The 21,825-nt window shown below is 28.8% G+C and overlaps 1 protein-coding gene across 3 annotated transcripts in view; it reads right to left on the minus strand.

Annotated features, from left to right (window-relative positions):
- Positions 1-2,731: 2,731 nt before the first annotated feature.
- Positions 2,732-21,825, minus strand: part of E(bx) (nucleosome-remodeling factor subunit NURF301 E(bx)) — a 56,334-nt gene continuing 37,240 nt past the window's right edge. For all 3 annotated transcript variants that reach the window (XM_087162554.1, XM_043048960.3, XM_087162553.1), the window contains exons 17-24: positions 19,991-20,302; positions 17,813-18,032; positions 16,280-16,505; positions 15,646-16,067; positions 13,293-13,466; positions 8,510-8,705; positions 7,002-7,086; positions 2,732-6,913 (exon numbers count right to left, since the gene is read on the minus strand). In XM_087162554.1, the coding sequence (XP_087018680.1) occupies positions 6,720-6,913; positions 7,002-7,086; positions 8,510-8,705; positions 13,293-13,466; positions 15,646-16,067; positions 16,280-16,505; positions 17,813-18,032; positions 19,991-20,302 (1,829 nt within the window). In that variant the 3' untranslated portion in view covers positions 2,732-6,719. The remainder of the gene's footprint in view (positions 6,914-7,001; positions 7,087-8,509; positions 8,706-13,292; positions 13,467-15,645; positions 16,068-16,279; positions 16,506-17,812; positions 18,033-19,990; positions 20,303-21,825) is intronic.

Raw genomic sequence — 21,825 nt, forward strand, 5'->3', positions numbered from 1 at the left:
ATACTATGCTCTATGGAAAGTGCTTTCAATATAAATGTGAACAAGAACAATCTCGAGCTCAATACCTACTCTAGTTCCGGTTAGAAAGTTTGCAACTGCTTACCACAGCTTATTCTGCGAGGCGATATTTTCATACGGATAATTTTGTTTTTAATAAAAAAAAAAAAAAAATCAGATAGATAATTTCTGAGCTCAAATCTGCCGTATTTCATAAGATTAATGCTATTATGATATTTCGGTGAGTTTGAAGTGAAAATATGTTTTAGTTATTGATAAAAAGGTGACACGGTTGCTAGATTTAGAAAGAATTCGCTTTTTTTGACATTTCTGATTTGACCTCTTTTTACTTGTTTATTACTTTTTGTTCTTGTTACAAGCCGTGCTCCATCATACGTTAATGTTAGCATATTGTTCGAGCAGTAGGACCTAAATTATACATTTAGGTTTAAATTTCGAAGTTAGTATATTGTTGACAAGATAAGAAGTGTTATACATCGATTCTTTTTTTTTTTTCAAATGACGATTCTTTTTTAACCACAAATAACAATTGCTTGGCTGTTTTGTTTGAAAGCGATAGTACAAATATATAGAGGTAAAATCCCATCTCAAAAAATTCATAATTGAAGAATCGAGCTTTGTAATTTGTTTACAATTCTATTCCTATGTATGTTAAATGTCATGTTTTATTGCCTACGGTACACCCGCGATCCGGTGTGTAGACATACACACAAATTCTTTATTTTAATATGTGTATAAATTTCTGCAGAATTGAAAGTTCAGCTATCTACTTTCTACAGCTATTATAAAAATTTTGAAATTATTTTCATTAAGGTCAGGGGTCATCACAGGCTACTCCAAAGGATGAATATCGCTTTTGGCAATATCGCAATTGGAGGTATTATTCGCCCATATGCTCTGCTGAGAAGTTTCACTTGCAAGGATCTAGTTCCTGTACAGCTGATCTGTCAAAGTATCGCTATCGAACACATTCTAATTGTTTTTATCAGTACATATATATATACTTTTACAACCTCACTAATTTTGTGTCAAAAAAATCAGCACAAGATAAGACAAATACTTCCAGAAAAGCTTACAAATTAGGGGAGAGATAAACAGAATCAGCACTCTGTCTTTTTGATTAAACAACTACTGCCATTATTTGGAAATCATATGAATCTAGCTGCTTGACAGATGAATAAAAAACAGATATGAATGTTTGTTTAGAAATGTTATTTTTACATAGACAATTTAATCGTGTAGTTTCCAATTAAATGCAAGAAAGATTTATTTAATGAATTCCAATATCTGATTACACCTCTTTTTAGCTTTTGTCTTTAATTAGTAAACGCAAGTTTCACATCAACCTTTTTCTTCAGTTAAATGCACTGCTATTAGCTATATTAAGCAGTACTCCAAGGAAGATCATATACTGTGTTTCAACAGTAAAGAATAGCCACATGATGATTCTAGCATTGCGGAGACACATATTCAACAGGGTGCGTAATCAAATTATTCAACAAAAAATAAGCACCTTTTAAGCACTCAAAAATATTTTTAAGCACTTTAAAAAAAGATCATAACTAGGCAGGGTTGAAAAGTTTTTGACTATCGACAGTTTTATCCTGTTTTAGCCGTCATGTCAAAAAAAAAAAAATTTTTTTTGGCATTGTTTTTTTTTTTGACAATTGTCAAAAATCATGAAATTTTGAATCATGTAAAGCGAATGGCGTTTTCATACGCTACGGACTAACTATACGCCGAAATAGATTGGGGTTGAACTAATTATGAAAACATTGAATAGAACAATGTGAACTGTGTCTTTTTGCATAATTCGAACTGAAAATCAACCTAGTAAAGGAAAAAATCTCATTTTGAAACAGGGAAAATTAAAAACACACAATGAAAAAAGCACCTTTAAGGGCTTTTAAAAAACGAAAATCGGCACTTTTTAAAAACGCTACGCACCCTGTTCAAAAAGCTAATTAATTTAGATCTCTAAAATATGTTTTTTCTTTTTTTTTATATATTAAATAATTTTTTTTATTTCTAGAGCTTAAATTCTAGATTACAATATTAATAAAAATGTAAGCAATTTCATTCACAAAGTTTCCTTGGGAAAAAATAAATAAATAAACCTTAAGGACTATGTGTTGTCAGACTTTCTCTTATAACAGAAATTTTTTACAGCACTGTTTAACGAAAAAAAGAAATCAAGACTAGTAAAATCAATACCCAACAAGATTTATTACTGAATTTTCCAAAAATAAGAATTAATGACCATAATAATTTGATAATGAAAAATTGTTAATTATAATTCTTTTCATATAATGACTATTCCCAAAATATCTGAAACAATGAATCCTGCGATTAATGCAATAAAAATTAACCATGTTTATAATTAATGGACGGTCCCTAAGCTAGAACTATCGAATAACTGATATGACTTCTATGATTTTGTATCAAAAATCTAAACCCTTTTATTTCAAATCGATTGTTTTGAAACTGGCATTTGTAGAAATGATGCTCTGAACAGCGACGAAAATCAGGACAACTACGAACCTTGTATTGTTGCTCGATTTCTAGTAACTCAATATATATATTTTTTTAATATTTACCAGTATTTGGTGTGTAGTTTTTAAGTTTGAGATAAGTGTTGAATGAATTATGTTTATCAAAATCTTGAAATTGGAACTTTATTTATGTTTCTTTGCAACAAAATTGATCTAAAATATTAATATATTTCATTTTATTAACTGAAATACAAATGACAAACACATGCACACAGCATTGCTGCCACTATCTACAAAAAATGTTGATGGTACCTATGAATGAATGGTACAGAACAATAAGTTTTTCAGAGCTTTATATACAAAGCACACAAAAGACTGTAAAAACATAACAAAGTTTGAATTCTCTTTCTTTTAAAAATAAATCCTCCAATAAATAAATATAATAATTACTGAAAATGCATTATGTGCAACCAATGGGAACATCATTAGCTTTAAACCTGGCAGATTTATGCTATGCTATTGAATGGAAAACTATACACATGAATAGTTTATCTATAATATTATATTATAAACTATGTTTGTACAATTTTGGCTATTAAAATGAGAAACAATAATACAAAATCTTACAAAAATTCAAAGAATGACTTTAAAATAATCATAATGTACAAAAATAGACAAAGATCTCTCCCTTGGTGTTGAGTAGCAAGCAGAATTAGCAACACATAAAACCTATCTGACTTAACAGACTTTTCAACAACTGAAATTGTAATTTTAAATGTCTTTTGAAGGGTGTTTTGTTTTTATTCTTTTAAAATAATTTGTTGAAAACATTTTTACTTCAAGCATACTTTCTGGACTCTTCTTAATCTTATGTTGTAGAGAGGAGAGAATACTTAAGGACATATATACAAGAGAAAATAAAATAGAATACCATAATAAATGAAATTTTAAATTAAAATCATAAATTTAAAATTACAATCAATCAATGAAATGGACAATTTGTACAATGAAAAATGAATGTGCATATTTATATATTTACAAACAGGCAGCAATAATCTCAGATCTAATCTACGTTTAGGTTCACTTATCAAACAGCTTTTCAACAATAAAAATATGAATTAAAAGCAAATTATATTTAAAATCTTTAAAGCACCCAACAGATGTGTGTGATATATAGATAGAAAAAAATATTATAAATTTATAACTTCCATATCTTATTACGAAATTCTCAAACCAAGAGAATTGTTTGTTGTTGCTTTTGATTCCATCTTTGAATTGGATTACAAACAAAATGCTATCAATTTAACACAAACTGGAATTTTCACATTTTAAGAATATCAAAACTTTTGAACGATTAAAAAATATGGATATTTTTTAAATTAAATATTGACTTATAATTTCATTGCTTTTATTTTAATATTTTTTTTAACTTTACTGTATTACAATCATTGGTTTTTTGAACCAAAAAAAGAAAATCTTTGCTTTTAATTTATTTTTTTATAGTGGAAAACAAAACAGTGGAAACAATTATAGTGGAAACAATTAAAAGACAAAAAAGCTTGTTTATTCGTATTTCAGGAAATACATAATTAAAGATTTTTTTAGCATTATTTTATTTTAAATGGGAACACACATCATTGTAGAGCATAATTTTTAATAGTCAAAGTAATTTAATGCATACTGAAAAATAATCTTAATATTGCACAATACGTTTGGAAATGAAATTTTATGATTAAAGCTAATTTATACAGCACATATACATAAAAATTAAAAAAATCAGTTTGTGGAAACTACTAATATTTGATAATAAATGCAGTCAGCAAATTTTGCTCTAAGGAAATAATGGCTTTATCTAAAACATGTTTAGATAAAAGATACATTTAAACAGAGATATAAGGAACAGTGATTTGGACAAATACCGAATATTCGGCAGTCGAATAGCCACATTTAAAAAAATCATTGATAAATATTATTTTTATTTATAAATAAGTTTAGTCAGTGAATAATAATTAAAACTTAGCTATATCATTGAAAAGAAAAACTAAAATAGTTATCCCGTAGAAATATTTAAGATTTATTAAAGGAAAATTCAACGGCGAAAATAAAATTTCAAGTTAACAGTGCTATTTTTTTTTTATATAGAAAAAACGGACGATAAAAGAACTTCACTTCTTAGATAACGCCGATAAAAAGAAAATGTAACAAAAAAAAATTTTCTTCTTAGTTTTCAAAATATAACTTTAACATTGAAAATAACAGTTTACACTGCCGGTTATCTACCTTGCTGCACAGGAAAAAAGTAACAATAAAAGATTTAAGCCTATCAGAGATGCTCCGTTAAAACGCTATGCTATAATAAAAACAGAAAACAGCAAAAACAGAGCAAAACAAGCATAACATAAGTATTCTCAATAATTAAAACAAAAAACTTTGAAAAAATGACATGCCCGAATATCATTTTTTTTAAAAATCTGTTGCACAAAACTTGAGGTTCAGTATAAAGTAATTTAGTTTCAATTATTTAAACTTTGCTTTTCCATTTGTTTCTCAGAACGTAAATTTTTAAGTTTTAGAGCTTAATAAGTGTTAAAAACTATTCTTAATAATGTATAGTAAAAAATACGATTTCAGATTATACTCTTTATTAAGTCAATTCAAATTTCAAAGAAGAAAAAAAAATCAAAAAAAAAAAAAAAAACTTCTGAACATTCCGCTAGAGGGCCGAATACAGAATATTCGTTACATCTTTCATTTATAACTCATCTAAAAATGAAACATCAATCAATACGTTAATAAATAAGAAGTCAATTTTTTCATAGTATTTTAATATTAATATAAATTAATAATTTGACAAGAAAACATCAGTAAACTTTCTCAGCAATAAAATATTTCAGAGTATTTTTTCATATTAAGTGAAGATAAATCTATTCATATGCAGCTAATACAGAATGTTCACAAATAAATTACTGCTACAATGAAGGTTAACTTTTTCAGAAGTATGGATTTTATTTAAAATGGTACCAATACTGCATTAAAAAGGAGGGATTTATTGCTCATTACATAAATTATCTGCACGCAATAAATAGTTATATTCATGGTGCCTTATTTGCAATGACCAACCCATTATGATAGATTTTACACGCTTGATATTCTATTGACCAATGCATGCACAATTTGAAAAATTTAACCTTCTACTACAACGGCGCTGTTGTTTTAAAATAATTACCATTTTCTTTTTCTCACATCAAACACTTAGAAACACAAATCAACACTTAATGGGTACTTAGTCAAAAATTTTCGATATTACGTCAATTTTGTCTAACAACAATACCAATAATTTTAATATTTACCTTATTATAACATGATTTTCCCTTACAAAATAAGCCAATATTCATTCCGGTCACTAATAATTCTTTAAATGACATAATAAATTTTTAAGTCAGGAGCTTATAGAAAAGGAAAAAGCAACTAACATACACGTAAACTGATTATCAAGGGAAAAAATAATTCATGAAATTCAAGTTATAATAGTGGTTGTATGTCAATCAATAAATAATAATAAACATGTTTTTGAAAAGTGAACCTATAACTAAACTACTAAAAAGCACAGACTAAGCATTTCTTGTTGAAACATTAAAATTAACATTATTTACACATCTTTTTTTTTCTCACAATACTCATTTCATCTGATATATAAGTGATTCATCTTAAGACTGATGCCTGACTATGAAACAGTTACAGATAAATAACAATGATTCAATGTTTTATTTTTTACTGTCACTGGAGAGATATTGCATGAATAGTACAAAAAGTTATTCATAAAATTTAAGCTTAAAACCTTTAGTTCACCAAAATTAACAATATTTTACAAGTGCAATGGCAAATAGGGGTCCTTTAAAAGTGCTTCCTCCTTTTGAGACACTTCCAATCGGTATCATCGCTTCCCAACCAATTAAATCTTTCAGAAAGCATCTCATCGATTTTGACAGGTACTAATGCAGAGATATCCAAAATGGTGAATGACGAGAAAAAAAATGGCCTTTGAACTCAAGTTTTAAATCGGATATCTCCTTCCCAGAAAGAAGATTTCCGCACATTTGTACAATTCAGTGTTTAGAACTGCTTCCTTATTAAAAGAGGCAACTTAATAAATTTTACAAATATATATAGGCAGAAAAGCCATGAATCATTTGAGAATGGACAATGTTTTCACGTTATGCTTTCACGGAATAATTTAATTTTTTGTACAAAAAAAGATTCCAGCATTTCTGCACAGTTGTAAAAGGGAGACGACCTCGGATTGTAGTATCTGCAGTTGTCGAAGATTTTGGTCATATCACCGATGAAATCAGCAAGTTTCTTATAAGTATGCAGATTTAGTCTCTGTTCAACGGTTTTTAAATCTGTAAATAAAATATGGCCTTTCATGAATCCAAAAATATAAACAACATTTTATACAAAAAAAATATTACATAAAGAATTCAGACATACCCATTGGCTCTTTAATAACCTTGTAGTAATCAGGAGCTTCGACAGGATCCACAGGTTTCATAAATGGCCATGCATGCTTGTGTGACTAAATTGTAAGGAGAATAAATATGTAAATAAATAAGAAATTAGGGAATATAAAAACAAAAAAAATGCAAATTGAAAAGAACATCTCAAATTGTTATTAAATAGGTAAAAATTTGTATAAATTTAATATTTCAGATGGTTTCAGGAAAGAAACAACTTAAATGTAAATTTAAAAAAATTAAACATAATTACTTTAATATTTTTAGTTTATTAAAGTTCAAAATAAACCGTATGAAGTGTCTCTTTGAAAAAGTTAAAGAATGAGAGCAGACAGCATGTTAGATAAATAAATACTAAAAGGTTTGTTTTTCTTTGCTTGTATTTTGACCAATTATAATAAAGTTTAGATCTTCAGTTTCGTGAAACCCGTTTTTGGAATAGGGTTTTCATGCACTCGTGTCTGAGATGTCACAGAATGTGAATGTTTGGCTGGTCTTCTTTCATTTGCCGTTGGTTGATGAAGCGGAACTCATGACATCCCTTATCTGTAGTAGGAAAGTACTCAAGCTTCAGTTGAAGATAGTTATGTTGTATTCTTACTTTTCACTGTTATGTTGTTACCCTGTTAATCAGAGTGCAATATGTCTGTCGATTTTAATTGCTTCAAACTAAATAGTTTACAAACCCAGTAAACACACTTTACGAATAAGATAATCGTAACCAAATGAAAGGATAGCTGGATTTGAAAAATCTTCAACTGTACAATTAAATAAATTTTAATGTAGGTATGCAGAATATGCAACATAATAAGAAATAGCAAATAATTAATAATTTTACTTGTTAACAATATATAATAATAATCTTATATATCAGTTCGCATTGGAAACAATTTTCCACTTTCTTCAAACATAATATTTTTTAGATTTATGTCTGGCAGCATCTCTTTCTAATTTTTTTTCCTCATTTTTTCTACAACAATGGATAACTAAATATTTTAAAGAAGATAAAAACACTTAAAATTGCAATATGTTTTAAACAGACATTATATATATATAAAAAAAACTCTTATTATCAGAAAATTCATGGATATCAAGAAAGCTTTGAACCCCGTTTTTAATATTTCAAATAAAAAATTCAAAAGATGATAGTATTGAAGTGAAATAATGCTGAATAAAACAGAACTATAACACGATACTCAACCAACCAACAGTACTATAGTTTAAGTTCCATAGAACGCAGACTTCTAATCATAGGTTTGCCACTTTCTCAAAAATTTATACAAAACTCTTATTAGTATCATTGTCGAGAGTTTGGCAATTGAGAAAAATTAGAAAAAAGACAACCATTTCCTATGTTTATTTCATTTTTCTATTTTTAGCCGCATAGTCATGAAAAAAATTGGTTGATGATAAAAACTTTCTAACTTTTTTTAATTGCATACAGGTTTCATAAGTAGAAATTTATATCAACTAAAAGTAATATACCATTAACGTTTTGAGTAACCGTTTCATATTCTCATAGTCTTTATTATCCAATGACTTGAGATTGGCATGGTTGATATCGGTATTGCTTTGACAGTTGGGGCAAATATATTCATCTATAGAGTCTGCTTCACTTTGAAGAACACCAACACACCTTCCATGGAACCAATCTTGACATCGATCACAGCAAATGTAAAACCTTGAAAAATAAAACAATCAAATGAATTAGATTTTCTCCCTAATGATTTTTCTTATAGACTGTTAACATGAATAAGAAATATTTGAAAAAATACTCACAAACAAAGACTATTTTGCATGGCAACTAGTTTATCAACCAATAACATTTTGAATGATTTAAGATAAAATTCAAGGATATAAAAACTAGCAACATCACATATTTTAACTGCTACACAAAATACATTTACTTAAGATTTCTTTCTAAGTTCAAGTTTTTCTAAAGGTTGGTTGACATAGTACTTACTATTGGATCAATTGAGAAGAATTTTCAGATTATTTGGATTTATGGAATGTTCATAACATCCTAGCAACAACTTTATCTTGACTCCAATTGGACTCAAAATTGGATTAATATGGGTCCTATGTGAACATGCTCGGAGGGACCAATATTGGGATGTCTAGATTTTTTAATATTGGTCCTATATAGGACCAATATTGGCCTTTAAAAGGCCAAGATAGAGCCTATATTGGCTGAAAAATGAATCTAAAATATTTGGTAAATCTAAAAATTCTCTATAGGGCCTACATTGGTTGTAAAGAGGCAGTAAAAGTTTGGGTGAATCCAGGGCCGGATTTAAGCTTGGGGGGGCCCTAAGCTACTGAAAATGATGGGGCCCTTTTAAGTTCAATTCTATTTCTATACACCTAAAGTAAACTGTCGTATTTTTTATTGCTGAATATTAACATTATATTATTAAAAATTTGATAATATTGCTTGATTGTTAAATATATTGATTGTGATGGGACTATAATGTAGAGCCTTTATATTACTACACATATTTTTTGAACGAGGAAAAAAAACAGAAACTCATTTTAAGAACATCAGAAGCACAGAGTAAAGATTTGGCATGTTAGAAGAACCATTATATGTTTAACAGAGTTTTTTTTTCTTGAAATTCTGAATCTATGTTATTTAAAATGTTTTTTTTTTTTTTTTTTCGAATTTTTTTTTCTAAATTGCTTCATTTTTAAACATTACATTTCGCTTTGCTGCTCTATGACTTAGAAACATAAAATTATGAAGGTGTGTCAAAAATAAGCAAAGAGTTAGAAAGAACATAAGAAAATACAATTTGATTATTAGTTTTATTTTTTTTTATAACCGCCGTTGAACAACTGACTTAATTTGAGTTTACGACTACAAATGTTTAACTCCGCATAATATTGAATAATCACCTTATAATTTTGAACTCAATCCAGAAGACAAGAGAATTGGATCAGTACCCAGAAGTATTGATTTGTTGTGAGAACTTAGAGGACTTTGTAACCACGGCAGATTTAACATGCACCAGTCACCATTTTATACATGGGTATTCTTCGGCCGGCTGGATTCGAAATCCCATTCTCACAAACACGAGTTCAACGCCCTGCCAACCAGGCTATCCCGGACAAGTTATTAGTTTATTTTACAATAGTCATTGAACAGCCAACCCAATTTCAAGTTTACGACTACTAATGTTCAACTTATTAGACTTCTAATTTTAAACTCAATTCAGAACACAAGGGAACTCCAGGATCAAGTATTGGAAGAAATTTTTGTCTTGGAGGGGGACGTTTTGATGAAACTGACCAGCATTTAAGTTACATGATGATGAAAATCACAAAAGCTTTCTACTGTCAGTCTGACAACAAGGGGACCTATGATCCGTCTACCACTGAGGATATTTTACTTCCGCACAGTGGCTAGTGTAAGCCGGGTGTAGAATTCGTATCGACCAGTCAACACTGGGATTCGAACTCAGTGCCCTTGAGTGAATCTTCACTGGGTAATAACTCTGCAGGGGATACCAATTTTATTGATTTGCCAAATTTTAGTCATTTTCAAAATGTAAATAGAAATTCAATCGTAATTTTTGTAGAATAAAAAGATGGAAATAAACCGTTTTTCCTCTTAATCTGCAGTGATTAATCAGAAGCAACCATGAGGGTTAGTGTGCAAAATGAACAGGGGGTGTAGCTTTCTAGTTTTTTAAATACTTGTTAAAATATTAGTTTTTAACATGCATACTTTAAAAAAAATAAGAAATACATTTTTCAGTATTAAGAAATAATAATTGAAAACTGTCATCAGCTGGAATAGAACCCGCGATCTCACAGTTTTGTGTTAGATTTCATAATCATCAGCCCCAAATATACACACCTGCCTTGCGGATATTTATTATTATTACTTTTTTTTAAAATTTAATAAATGAAGTTATTTGGATACTTGACATTCTTGAACTGGATACTTTAAATGCTTGACATTCGTTATTACAGAATGAAAAGCTTGGAAAGACAAATATTATTTAATATTTAATTAAAGAAAAACCCGTATTGAAATCTAACGAATTGTCCCTGATAAATTTTGTGGCAGTAAGAAAAATATTGAAGCCTGATACATGTCCGGATTTTTGAAACATTTTCTAGTTTTACTATTTAATTAAATTGGTTTCGATGTCTTTCATCCCGCCTGTCTCATTAGTGATTCAGCAGATTTCGATATCATTTTTGATTCGTTCTTACTTAATATTAATTTGTTTGCGACAATTAATTTGTATAACTTTTTTACTGCATTTTTGCGAGGAGTTTAAAAATATAATATCGAGGGCATTAACTGAAGTTAAATTGGCTTTTTTTTGGATGCCTCTTTAACTTACATCATCCACACACCCACACGCGACCTACTGCTACTTAGAAACAGATATTAAATAGTCTCTTGATCAAATGATGGGACAAAATTTGCCTTTTAAACAAATCAAAAAACTTTTCTACCTTTTAAAATTGTTTACTTTTAAATAATTTATTAATACTCAAATTGTTTAAAAGATATGCTCCTTTTCATTGACAACACAGTTTTATATTTAATCTAGCCATTTATTTATATTTCTTAAACTTATTTTTTATTTGTTTTTATTTTATTAAATTAAATGCACAGATTCAAAATAAAAACTAATATGCCAAAATTTTATAAATAGTTTCAATTTGCAATTTTAAGAAGTTATTTCAACTTTGCTTTAAAAATTTGAAATCCTTATAAATTAAAAAATTTAGATGCCTTATTAACCTTAAACACATAATAACAACAAAAATCAGGGAGTTAAAAATAGAAACAAGTATGATCAATAAACAATAAAAGCATAAGCTAACTAAATAAATGAATTTTGTGTACGAAATATCATATTTTACAAATTAAACATAATTCATATTTCGGGAATACATGGAAAATTTGGTCAGACAGGAGGTTTGAACAATATTTTTTACATATATATTTAAACATTTGTTTAGCTGATGATCACTTGATTTCAATGCTCTGTCAAGCAATATCACATGTTGCTTCTGTCCATTAGCAGTAAGTAAAATTAAAGTAAAACCACATCTGTTATCTCAATTTCATCCAAAATAAACCAAATCAAGAATTTTGGCAGGTGGGCCTGTCAAAGAGGGCATTGAATGGTGGCCCACCATTTAAATAAAGAAAGAAAGGAGTTCACGGATTCATGTACGATTAATTTGGAAAATAACAAATTAAAATCAGTTACAATAATTAAGTAAATTAAACAATTAAGCTAGTTAAAACATTTAGGATAATTAAAAGGAAAAAAAGCTTTTGTAATAAATTGGAAAACATATATTTCGCAAAAAAGAAAAGTTAAAATTAAGCGAGAAGCTCTTTAACGACAATGAGACACAACGGAAATCTCGAAACAGAGTGACCCTAAACAAGATTCTCCCACAGCCCTAGAAATTTTTTGCCCAGAAATCAGACAAAAGGGTGTTTCTGTGCACAAAAGAGCCCACAGCAATTTAAAGAAGCTGAAAACATTTCCTACAATGTAAATTGAGGCGGCTGTTTGACTACCCCATGGAGTACCGCTTTTTAAAATCCATGGACTACTCCCATCATGGTAGCTACGAAAGCTACAGGATATTTTCATCAGTCAAAAGGCCTTTTTATTGCTCTTTTGGTTAAAAAAGTGAAGAGTAACAATTATTTTATACTTGTAAACACTTCTATTAGATTTTGAAAAGCGTTCACCAATGCAAAAAAGAAAAAAAAAAGTATTTTAGGCTTCAGAGGGCTCCAGCTCCGAATAAAACTTTAAAAAAAGAAGGAAAAAGCTGGATCTGGGGGCCCTTGCCATCTCGGGCCCCCAAGCTACAGCTTATTTAGCTTATACGTAAATCCGGCCCTGGGTGAATCAGACAATTCTACATAGGACCAATATCGGTAAAATAACGGCCCCTTTTACCCTTATTGGGCCAAGATTCATGAATATTGGTGCAATGAGGGCCCAAGTTATTTTGTTTCTAGGGGTATGTTAAATTAAATAAGATTATTTATATGAAAATAAAATCTGCAATTTAAATATGAAAGACTTAAGTAAAAGTGAGCATAAGAACATGTGTAAATTTCTTTTACAAAGAGAAAATAATAAATTAATCAATGATTATCGAGTAAGCTACTTAGATTTTTACAAATTCATCGGATCATCTTTTGGCACTCTGGGAATGCCAGAAAATAAAAAGATAAAAACAAAAAAATTGCGCCAATGATTAATAGGATGCTTACTGAGACTCATCATATGGTGATCGGCAGAGACAATACAATTCTTCAGCAGCAGTTTCGGTTTCCTTAGTGCAATCATTGCAGACGTATCTAGACATAGATTTTGCTTTTACTTCTGTTAATCCAATACATTCTACATGAAACCAATTGGAACACATGTCACAGCCAACCATAAACCTATATGGAAGAAATAAAATTCATGACATTTGTATTATATAGATGAATAATTGAATCAAGAATATATGCAACATAAAAAGCTTAAACTAACTTTTTTACAATATTCCTCTTCTGTAAATCTTTTTCTTAATTTATTATTCAAAACAAAACGCTCTTTCTCACACTTTAAAATTCACATCCTGTCTTTTAATCTATTTTAGTTCAAATAATTACCATATTTTGCCGATTATCCCTTTAACTAATTCATGGGAAAGACTTTTCCCTGGACCTATTTAACGGACCAATTATAATTACTAAGTTTTCCCTTCTTCCCTAAAAAAGAAACATTCAGGGGTAGCAGCAAAGTTTTTAAAAATTTTAGGAACGTTTTTCAAAAAATTTTAGGGGTAATATATGATTTTGCTAGGATAAACACAGATCACACGGTAGTTTATTACATAACAGAAGATTATTACAATTCATCCACACACATAAATAATTGCAAGCCATAAAATAAAGCTCTGAAATTTATTAAGTCAAGAATGAAATCTCTAAAGTGTAAAAATGAAATTTCAACTTTATATATTACCTATCAGAAATTAAGTGCATAATTCATGAACAGGCAAAAGTGAGAATAAATCAAGAGAAAAAATAACTTAACACCAACTTGGATTTTTATTTAATTTTTACCTTCTTAATCAAAACTTTATTATTACCCTTTACCGTACTTTATTAAGAAAGACTATTGTGTGATATTATTAGATTTCAAATCAGCAATTTATATTAAAAGTTAGAGAAAAACAAATTAATCATGATCATTTTTCTAATATATTCTTGATATGATTTGTGAGATTCTTTTACCGCCCTCAATAGTGTTGTGGTGATCTTCAACACTCCTCCATAATTTCAAATGGTATCTTTGATTAGTCTAAGAGACATAATAGTATTCTCATGGTGACTCACATTAAGCATTGCTTTATTTATCGAAAAACGTCTCTCAGGATCAGAATTCCCATGTGGCAAAATTAAAACAGTTTTAATTAATGTAGTTAAATTCTTATATTTTAGATTATTGCTGTTTTATTTATATTTAGCCTATAACTCTAATTTTTTAGGAACACCAACAAAATTTTATCAGATTTTTAGGAATTTTAGGGTTTGCACATAGTTTTAGGAATTTTATGAATTTTAGGGGGAATGCGACCCCTGAACATTCTACAGATTTACTTTGCAAGATTTTCCCTAACTTTTATTGAGCACAACGATTTTGCGTCACTTTGATAACTGTCCTCTGTCTAATAATTATTAAATAAATTTTGTGCCCTCTTTCTCTGCGTGAGACCTGTTTTTATCCTTCCACCCGGCAACAACTCTATATATATTAACAGCTAAAGCATTAAAAAAAATCAAAATAATTTAGCAAATTTGTCTCTTTTATATTATTCTGCTTAACTTTTGTTTAATTTAGTTTTATTATATTAGGTACTTAAAAGCAGTTAATTGAAAACTAATTATAGAAGCAATGTGATATATTACAGTTACCAGACTATCACAAAATATTTTATCGTAGAATCGACCCATTCATGAAATCATTGTTTTGAAAGATATTAATATAGTAATCTTTTAAAAAAAAAAAAACGTAAAAATAAAAAACTTGTTAAATTAAATGATCTTTCTAAAAAAAAGTATTAAAAAGAAAATACAACTGTGCTCCTTTGTTTTCTCTAAGATGAAAGAAAAGAGTTGGGTGAAGGTATTAAAGGGAACAAAATGATTTTTTTTAAAATCTATTCTACTTCCATAATACACAATACATTTTTAGGGAATTATAAAAAATTTTGTAAATGCTTGAAAGAGGTCTCTTGCGAGATCCTTAAAAAACTTGGGAGCCTGCGGCTACAGCTAGAGTACCCTCCCTTTTAACCTGTGTCTGCTTTGAGTAATAATATTTATTTGAGCAATATCTAAGTAATGATATTGTTGGATATTTATTAGATACCATTTAAGTTTAAATCAGTGCCGTAAAGTACAAATAAAAAGTTGAAAAAGAGGGCGGGGGGCGATTGATAATATAACTTAAAATTACGAAGATTTCCTCTTTTTGCAGGACAAAAGAAAAGAAAAAACAGGAAGTATTTATTTAAGAATATAGAGAAGAATTGGTAAGTATGCATGCAAGCAAAATAGAACAATTGATCACCTCTTGCTGTCATATGGTTTTTTGCACACACAATACAGCTTTCTTTGGTCCAGAGATTTCTGATCCACTGCTTTAGTAGCTGGAGCAGTTTTTTGCCTTTTAGCTGGCCTCTGTTCCACTCCACTATTATTTGCATCTTCACTACTCGATAAGGATTTCCTTTTCTTAGGAGGTTGTTTAGCAGGAGGGATCTTATCTTCTTTCACTTCTTTTTCAATCTTCTTTATTTGAACAGGCTTTGGAATCTGTTTAGGTGACTTGGGAGGAGGCTGTTTAACAACTTTTATAGGTTGTTTGGGAGTTGGCTGTTTCACCACTTTAACAGTCTTTTGCTGAACTACAGGCGGTTGTGATGTAATAACTTGAGGAGGTACAGCTGCTGTCATAGCCTCTCGTCTCTTAATTTCAGCCTGTACTTCAGCCTATGGCAAAAAAAAATTATTTAGAGACATTAGCTGAAAGACTTTAAAATATATGTAGTATGTATTTTTAATATTTAAAACAGACCCAATATAAGAGTTTGTGAATTAATAACAGTGATGAATAGAAAGAAAAACTTTTTGAAGGGTAAGACTTGGTTAGTTCGTAGGCTATAATTTTTTTAAAAAATATTAAATGTATATAAAATACAAACCTGTATTTCAACTTGAATCTCTTTTTCCATCAAAGCCCTTTTCTTGAGAATATCTCTCCTCAAGAGCTCTGTATGTTTGCCAAGAAGGTTCTGAAGTTTAACATTACTGGCTCTCACTTTTCTTTCTTCAGCAGTTTCCTTAATTTTCTGTTTACGCTGAGAATTTTTTTCTTCTCTTTCGACTCTGTCCACAAGACCTTTTAACACAACCTGGCAGATCGATAGCCTATAAGGATATTACAACTATAGTTCAAATGGGCATTCTATTAATACGATATGCTTACAACATAGATAGTGATGAGAAAAAGAATGAAAATAAAAATATTACATAAAAAAATTATTTATAAACTTATTATTTAAAAAATTAAATATATATAAAAAGAAAAAACGAAACTAATAAATCTCAATCATTTTCGTAATTTTAAAATCAAAAACAAATTTTACTACACAAATTACTATCAAAATTACAGATAAAAATAACTTTAAATTTAAAAGCCTTTCTTTTATCATAAACACCAATAACGTTTAACACGTTTATTATCATAAACACCAATAACGTTTAACATACGAAAATAACGTTTTAGGGCAAAGATGACTATTCACGTCTGGTAAGTGGAGTGTCCGCATTGCGGAGAATTTACATAATGGTTTATTAACAGATGATTTAGGTGGAATTAAAATGTCTGTATTGAAAGGCGCCCTTTTCGCAAGAGAGTTCATAAGAGGAGGTTTCACAGTATATATTGATTATAAAACAATTTATTGTTGTTTTATAATAGTCGGGTGATTATGAAACAACTTTACCGACATATAACCTACCGAAAAGCATATCGTTTAAGTAAACAGAATAAAATTTTGTACATAAGCATTATGATCTATCCACTGACTCAATATTGATATCAAAAAAGATTGTGTAGCTCCCATGGTTACATAAAAATTGTTAAAAACAAAGAAAAAAAACCATGGACTTGTCAAAATGTAAAAACAGACAAGTAAAAAACTTTAATAAAAATAAAATTCTTTTTTGTAATTTTTTCTTTTAGCCATCCTAATATTTTCTAAAGTTAATTAAGTTATTTAAACAGTACTGCATTAAATATCAGCATTATTTTTTATTGAAAGAAGTTTTTATCTTTGTTTGACTATATTGTTGAAACCTGCCGAGGTCTCAGGATAATGTACTATATTACAAAAAATGTAAAACCAATAGAATTTTTTTTTAAACATACAATAATAGAGCTAAGTTTTCATTATTTTTTAACAATAACTTAATTTAATGATTAATAATACGCGGTTAAAAAGAAATTGAGAAATCATATTATAAATTGGTACCTGCTTTCCTGGTTTCCTATCGTTATTGCTTATAGATAACAAGATATTTATAAAAAAAACATCTATGAAAAGGAAAAAACCAGCTTCCAATCTTTGTATTAGGTTATTTTAATAAAAGATATGTTTTCAGACATTATAAGATTTAAAATAATTTTGCTGAGTTAAAATCAAGAGTAATGAAACTATTTTGAAAACAGGTACCTCTGAGTGTCTTCCCTTTGTTCAGGTGTCAAAACTTTAGTTTTATTCTTATCAATAAGGACAGATGTTAAAGGTCCAGTGATTTTAATGGGTGTTGGAGTTGTCTTGCCCTCTGCTTCCAATTGTTTGTGCATTTGTTGTTGCTGATGCCGTTGCATGGCTAGCAACTTTTGCTGTATTTCAGGTGAGGCATGCTGATTCATTAAAGCTTGACGAACAACTGCAAATTAAAAGAAAAAATAACATTATTATTATGTCACGTAAGTCTAGTTGTTTTACAATAACTTTAACGCTTTATTTTTCAAATTTGAAATAACTGTTTTTAAAAATTTTTTTATATTAACCTAGGCATAAATAAAATATAAATAATATAGATAAAATATTAACCTTAAAATATTTATGATAAAAAAAGTATACCAAAAATAGAAAATTTAAAAAAAAGAGTGATGTTAATTAAATTTTCGCTTGTTCCAATTGTGAAATTTTGATTCAGCGGTAATTCATGCTGCAAAGAAAAAGAAGATAATAAAAAATAAATTTAAAAAAAAAACAGATTCTAACTCCTTTTCATGTAGAAAACTTATACGATTTTCCTTTTTGAACTACTACTTTCCACTAATTTTGACATTAAGAAGTCTAATTGTTCTTATTTCTTTTCTAATTAAAAAAAATCAGATTATTCTTTATAGATTTATATCAAATTATTCTTCATAGATTTATATCAGATTATTCCTTATAGATTTATAACAGATTATTCTTTACAGATTTATATAAGATTATTCTTTTAGATTATTAAAAAAAAAAAAAAAAAAAAAAAAACCTCAGATTTTTCTCTTATAATCGTGTGTCAACCGAAATGTAAGTTCTGAACAAAGAAAAAAAATCAGGAATATCATAAAAAAATTTAAACACCACTATGAACTCCAAAATTTGAAGATTTTTTTTTTTTTATAACCTTTCTTTAAATTTGTGGCAAAACATTGTAGCATTTTAAAGACAAATAGAAAACTTAAAAGGAGCAACCACTCAAAGTAAGAAAACACAGCTACAAAGTATGAAGCTTGTTTTTCAAAATTATATTTATCTGAATATTTGCACTGCTAATTGTTCACATCAAATGAAAAAAAAAAAAAAAAAGTGGGGAAAAACATGTTTTTATTTATGAAAAAGAAAGTTCAATGTGTCCTAAATATTTTATTAGCGATACTTATTTTATCAAACTATACATCTTTTAATTAATTAAAAGACATTTAACTAAGAAAAAAACTTTTTGCATAAAAATTAAGGTTAATCAGAGTTCATTTTTTTAAAATATTGAATAACACATTTTGTTCTTTGTTGACCTTGAGACTTTTTTCACCATAATTAAATTTTTCAGAACTTAAAAATAAATCAATAATATTTCTTGGAAAATTAATGAATCAATGAGAAATGTATTTGGCTAAAAGATGTTCTTCTATTTTTAGCATAGCAAAAGCCTAGGAAATTTAGACGAGAGCCACTATTTTTTTAATAAACCTATTTCGAGCTAAACCTGTCAAAGAGGGTGATCTGTGGAGATGGCGATACAATTTGAAATTGCAAGTCTATTTGAAGAAAAAGATATAATCAACTATGTAAAAGTAAAGAGAATTCAATGGCTAGGATATCTTGAGAGAATGGAGGAAAACAGAGGCACTAAGATATTCAAAGGGCAGTGCCAGGGCCAAAGGAAAAGAGGAAGGTCGGTCAAAAGATGGTTTGACGAGGTGGAAAAAGACCTTAAGACTCTAAAAGTCCGAAACTGGAAACAAAGAGCTAGAGACAGGCGACTTTGGAGAAAAATTGTTAGTGAGGCCATGATCCAACATGGACTGTAATGCCAGGGAGTTAGTTATTTCGAGCTAAAAAGTAATTTATTTACTTACAATCATTGTTGCATTTTGCTGGACATTGTTAAAAAAATTTGACCCAAGTTGATTAACCTTTGCCAATATTTTCAATTCATTCAAACACTAACCTTTAAAAGCTTTGGGAATTATACTATACTTCAAAAATAATGACAAACATATCAAAACGTTTGCGTAGTCAAAATTCATGATAGCGAGATTTGATTGTACCATTAATACAAAAATATGATTAAAGAAAAATTATTTTAGAATATGATAGATTAGTTGACCTATAAAAAAAAATGCATACTTTGCTGTTTGATTGCATTTGTTAGGACAAACTGCTGTGATGTAGCAACGCCATCACCTGTTTTGTTAGTTACAGTAACAACTTTTGTTGGACTTGTGAGAATTTGTTTTGCTTCAGTGGCTGCTACTTTCACTGGAGCAGGTGGCAAAATTATTTTGTTGGTTTGCCCAGCAACCTGATTTTGACTAGACGCAACAGCAACTTGAGTAGTAGTAGATGGAGCACCAGGTTGAACAACAGTCCCCAAACCTGGAATAGTCACAGCTGCAGTTTGAAGTCGCACCTGCTGCCCAGCAGCAACAAGAGGTCTCACTATGGAAAAAAAGAAGATAGTTTAAACAATAGCAAAAAACAAGTTACCACTGAAAAACGGTATATGTGGCATATCTAAGGAGGCGGCGTTCCAGTGTCCCCCCCCCTTTTACTACTTCAGCTTGAAAATTTGATTTTGTTGAATTGATTCCCCAAAATCTCATTATTACTCTTTATCTTTTGCAGCAATCGATTTTTTAAATTTACAATCAATAATTATTTAAAGAATTAACAATGTAGGTGAAAAACACTTTGTAAGAATTGTAGCAATAACACACCAGATGCTCTCATTTTTAACCAAAGAAGCCCTTGACAAATTCCCTTTCCGCAATCATCCCAAGAATAGTCTCTAACAAGGATCGGCAGAAGTATTATTCCTCCTTTCTTCTGCTATAGGCGTGAAGAAAAAAAAATGAAAGTAAAATACGCAAGTCATTCTCTAAAATGAATGAGTGGGGTGAGACGCTTAGATGAACTAGATTGAAGGTCAAATTTATACCCACAATAGGTCAACTTAAAATTTTTACTCGTATATTTCCTAGACTCGGAAGTATACTGATTTCGAAATTTAGAGATATTTGAATACAATTATGTAACAAGATGAGCACGTGGATAAAAGAGGAATGCATGAATTCCTTTATTTATTCTACATTTAACTTTTATTTTAGCAATTTTCAGCTGTTTAATCATCTGATTTATTTATATCTGGGATATTATAAAAGAAATGATGCATTTGAGATCATTTTATGCTTCAATTTTGCGCAAGCTAGGAATTTATTTTTCATATCTATTTTTAAAAATTACTTTAAAAGGTTTTTAGCTGTTTATCATTTGATAGGTTAAAACTTTAGAAATGTAAAATTAACAAAACGAAATGGGATGCCTTGGTATTGTTTTGTGTAGTACAATTTTGCCCAAAACAAGATTTTATTATTATTTTAATTATTGTAAGGAATTTTAGCTGTTTAATCATTTGATTTAATAATATTAAGGTATTTCATATTACGATAAAGCGACACTCTATATGTTACTATTTTGATAACTAATTTATATTAACTTTAGGTTCTTAATCACTTGGTCTACATAAATTTCAGTACATTAAATTGTTATTTATTAATGTAATGTATTTATAATTGCGTTGCACAATTCTGTAGGTGTACACTTACGCACAATTGTACACATACAGTTTTGTGCACATTTGAAAACTTATAAAAATTATCGAAATACATAATTTCTGATTTTAAATAATTAATTTATCGTTCATTTAATAATTATTTTAAAGATTTTTAAACATTTTATCACTCATTTTGTATATAACTTGTTACTTGAAACAGAAGAGTTAACTTAACAAACGATAACACTTAAAAGTTTGCGTGGTGTATTTCGCAAAATTATGATAATAAATATTCATTATCTATTCTATTTTCCAAAATTATAGTTATACCAAAAAGGTTCCATTTGAATATACAGAATAAATAAAAAATAAAGTAATAAGAATAAATAAAAAGTTTAGAAAAAATACA

Source organism: Parasteatoda tepidariorum, chromosome 1, assembly GCF_982258835.1.
Source record: "Parasteatoda tepidariorum strain Cologne lab strain chromosome 1, Ptep-v5.0, whole genome shotgun sequence".
Lineage (NCBI taxonomy): Eukaryota > Metazoa > Arthropoda > Arachnida > Araneae > Theridiidae > Parasteatoda > Parasteatoda tepidariorum.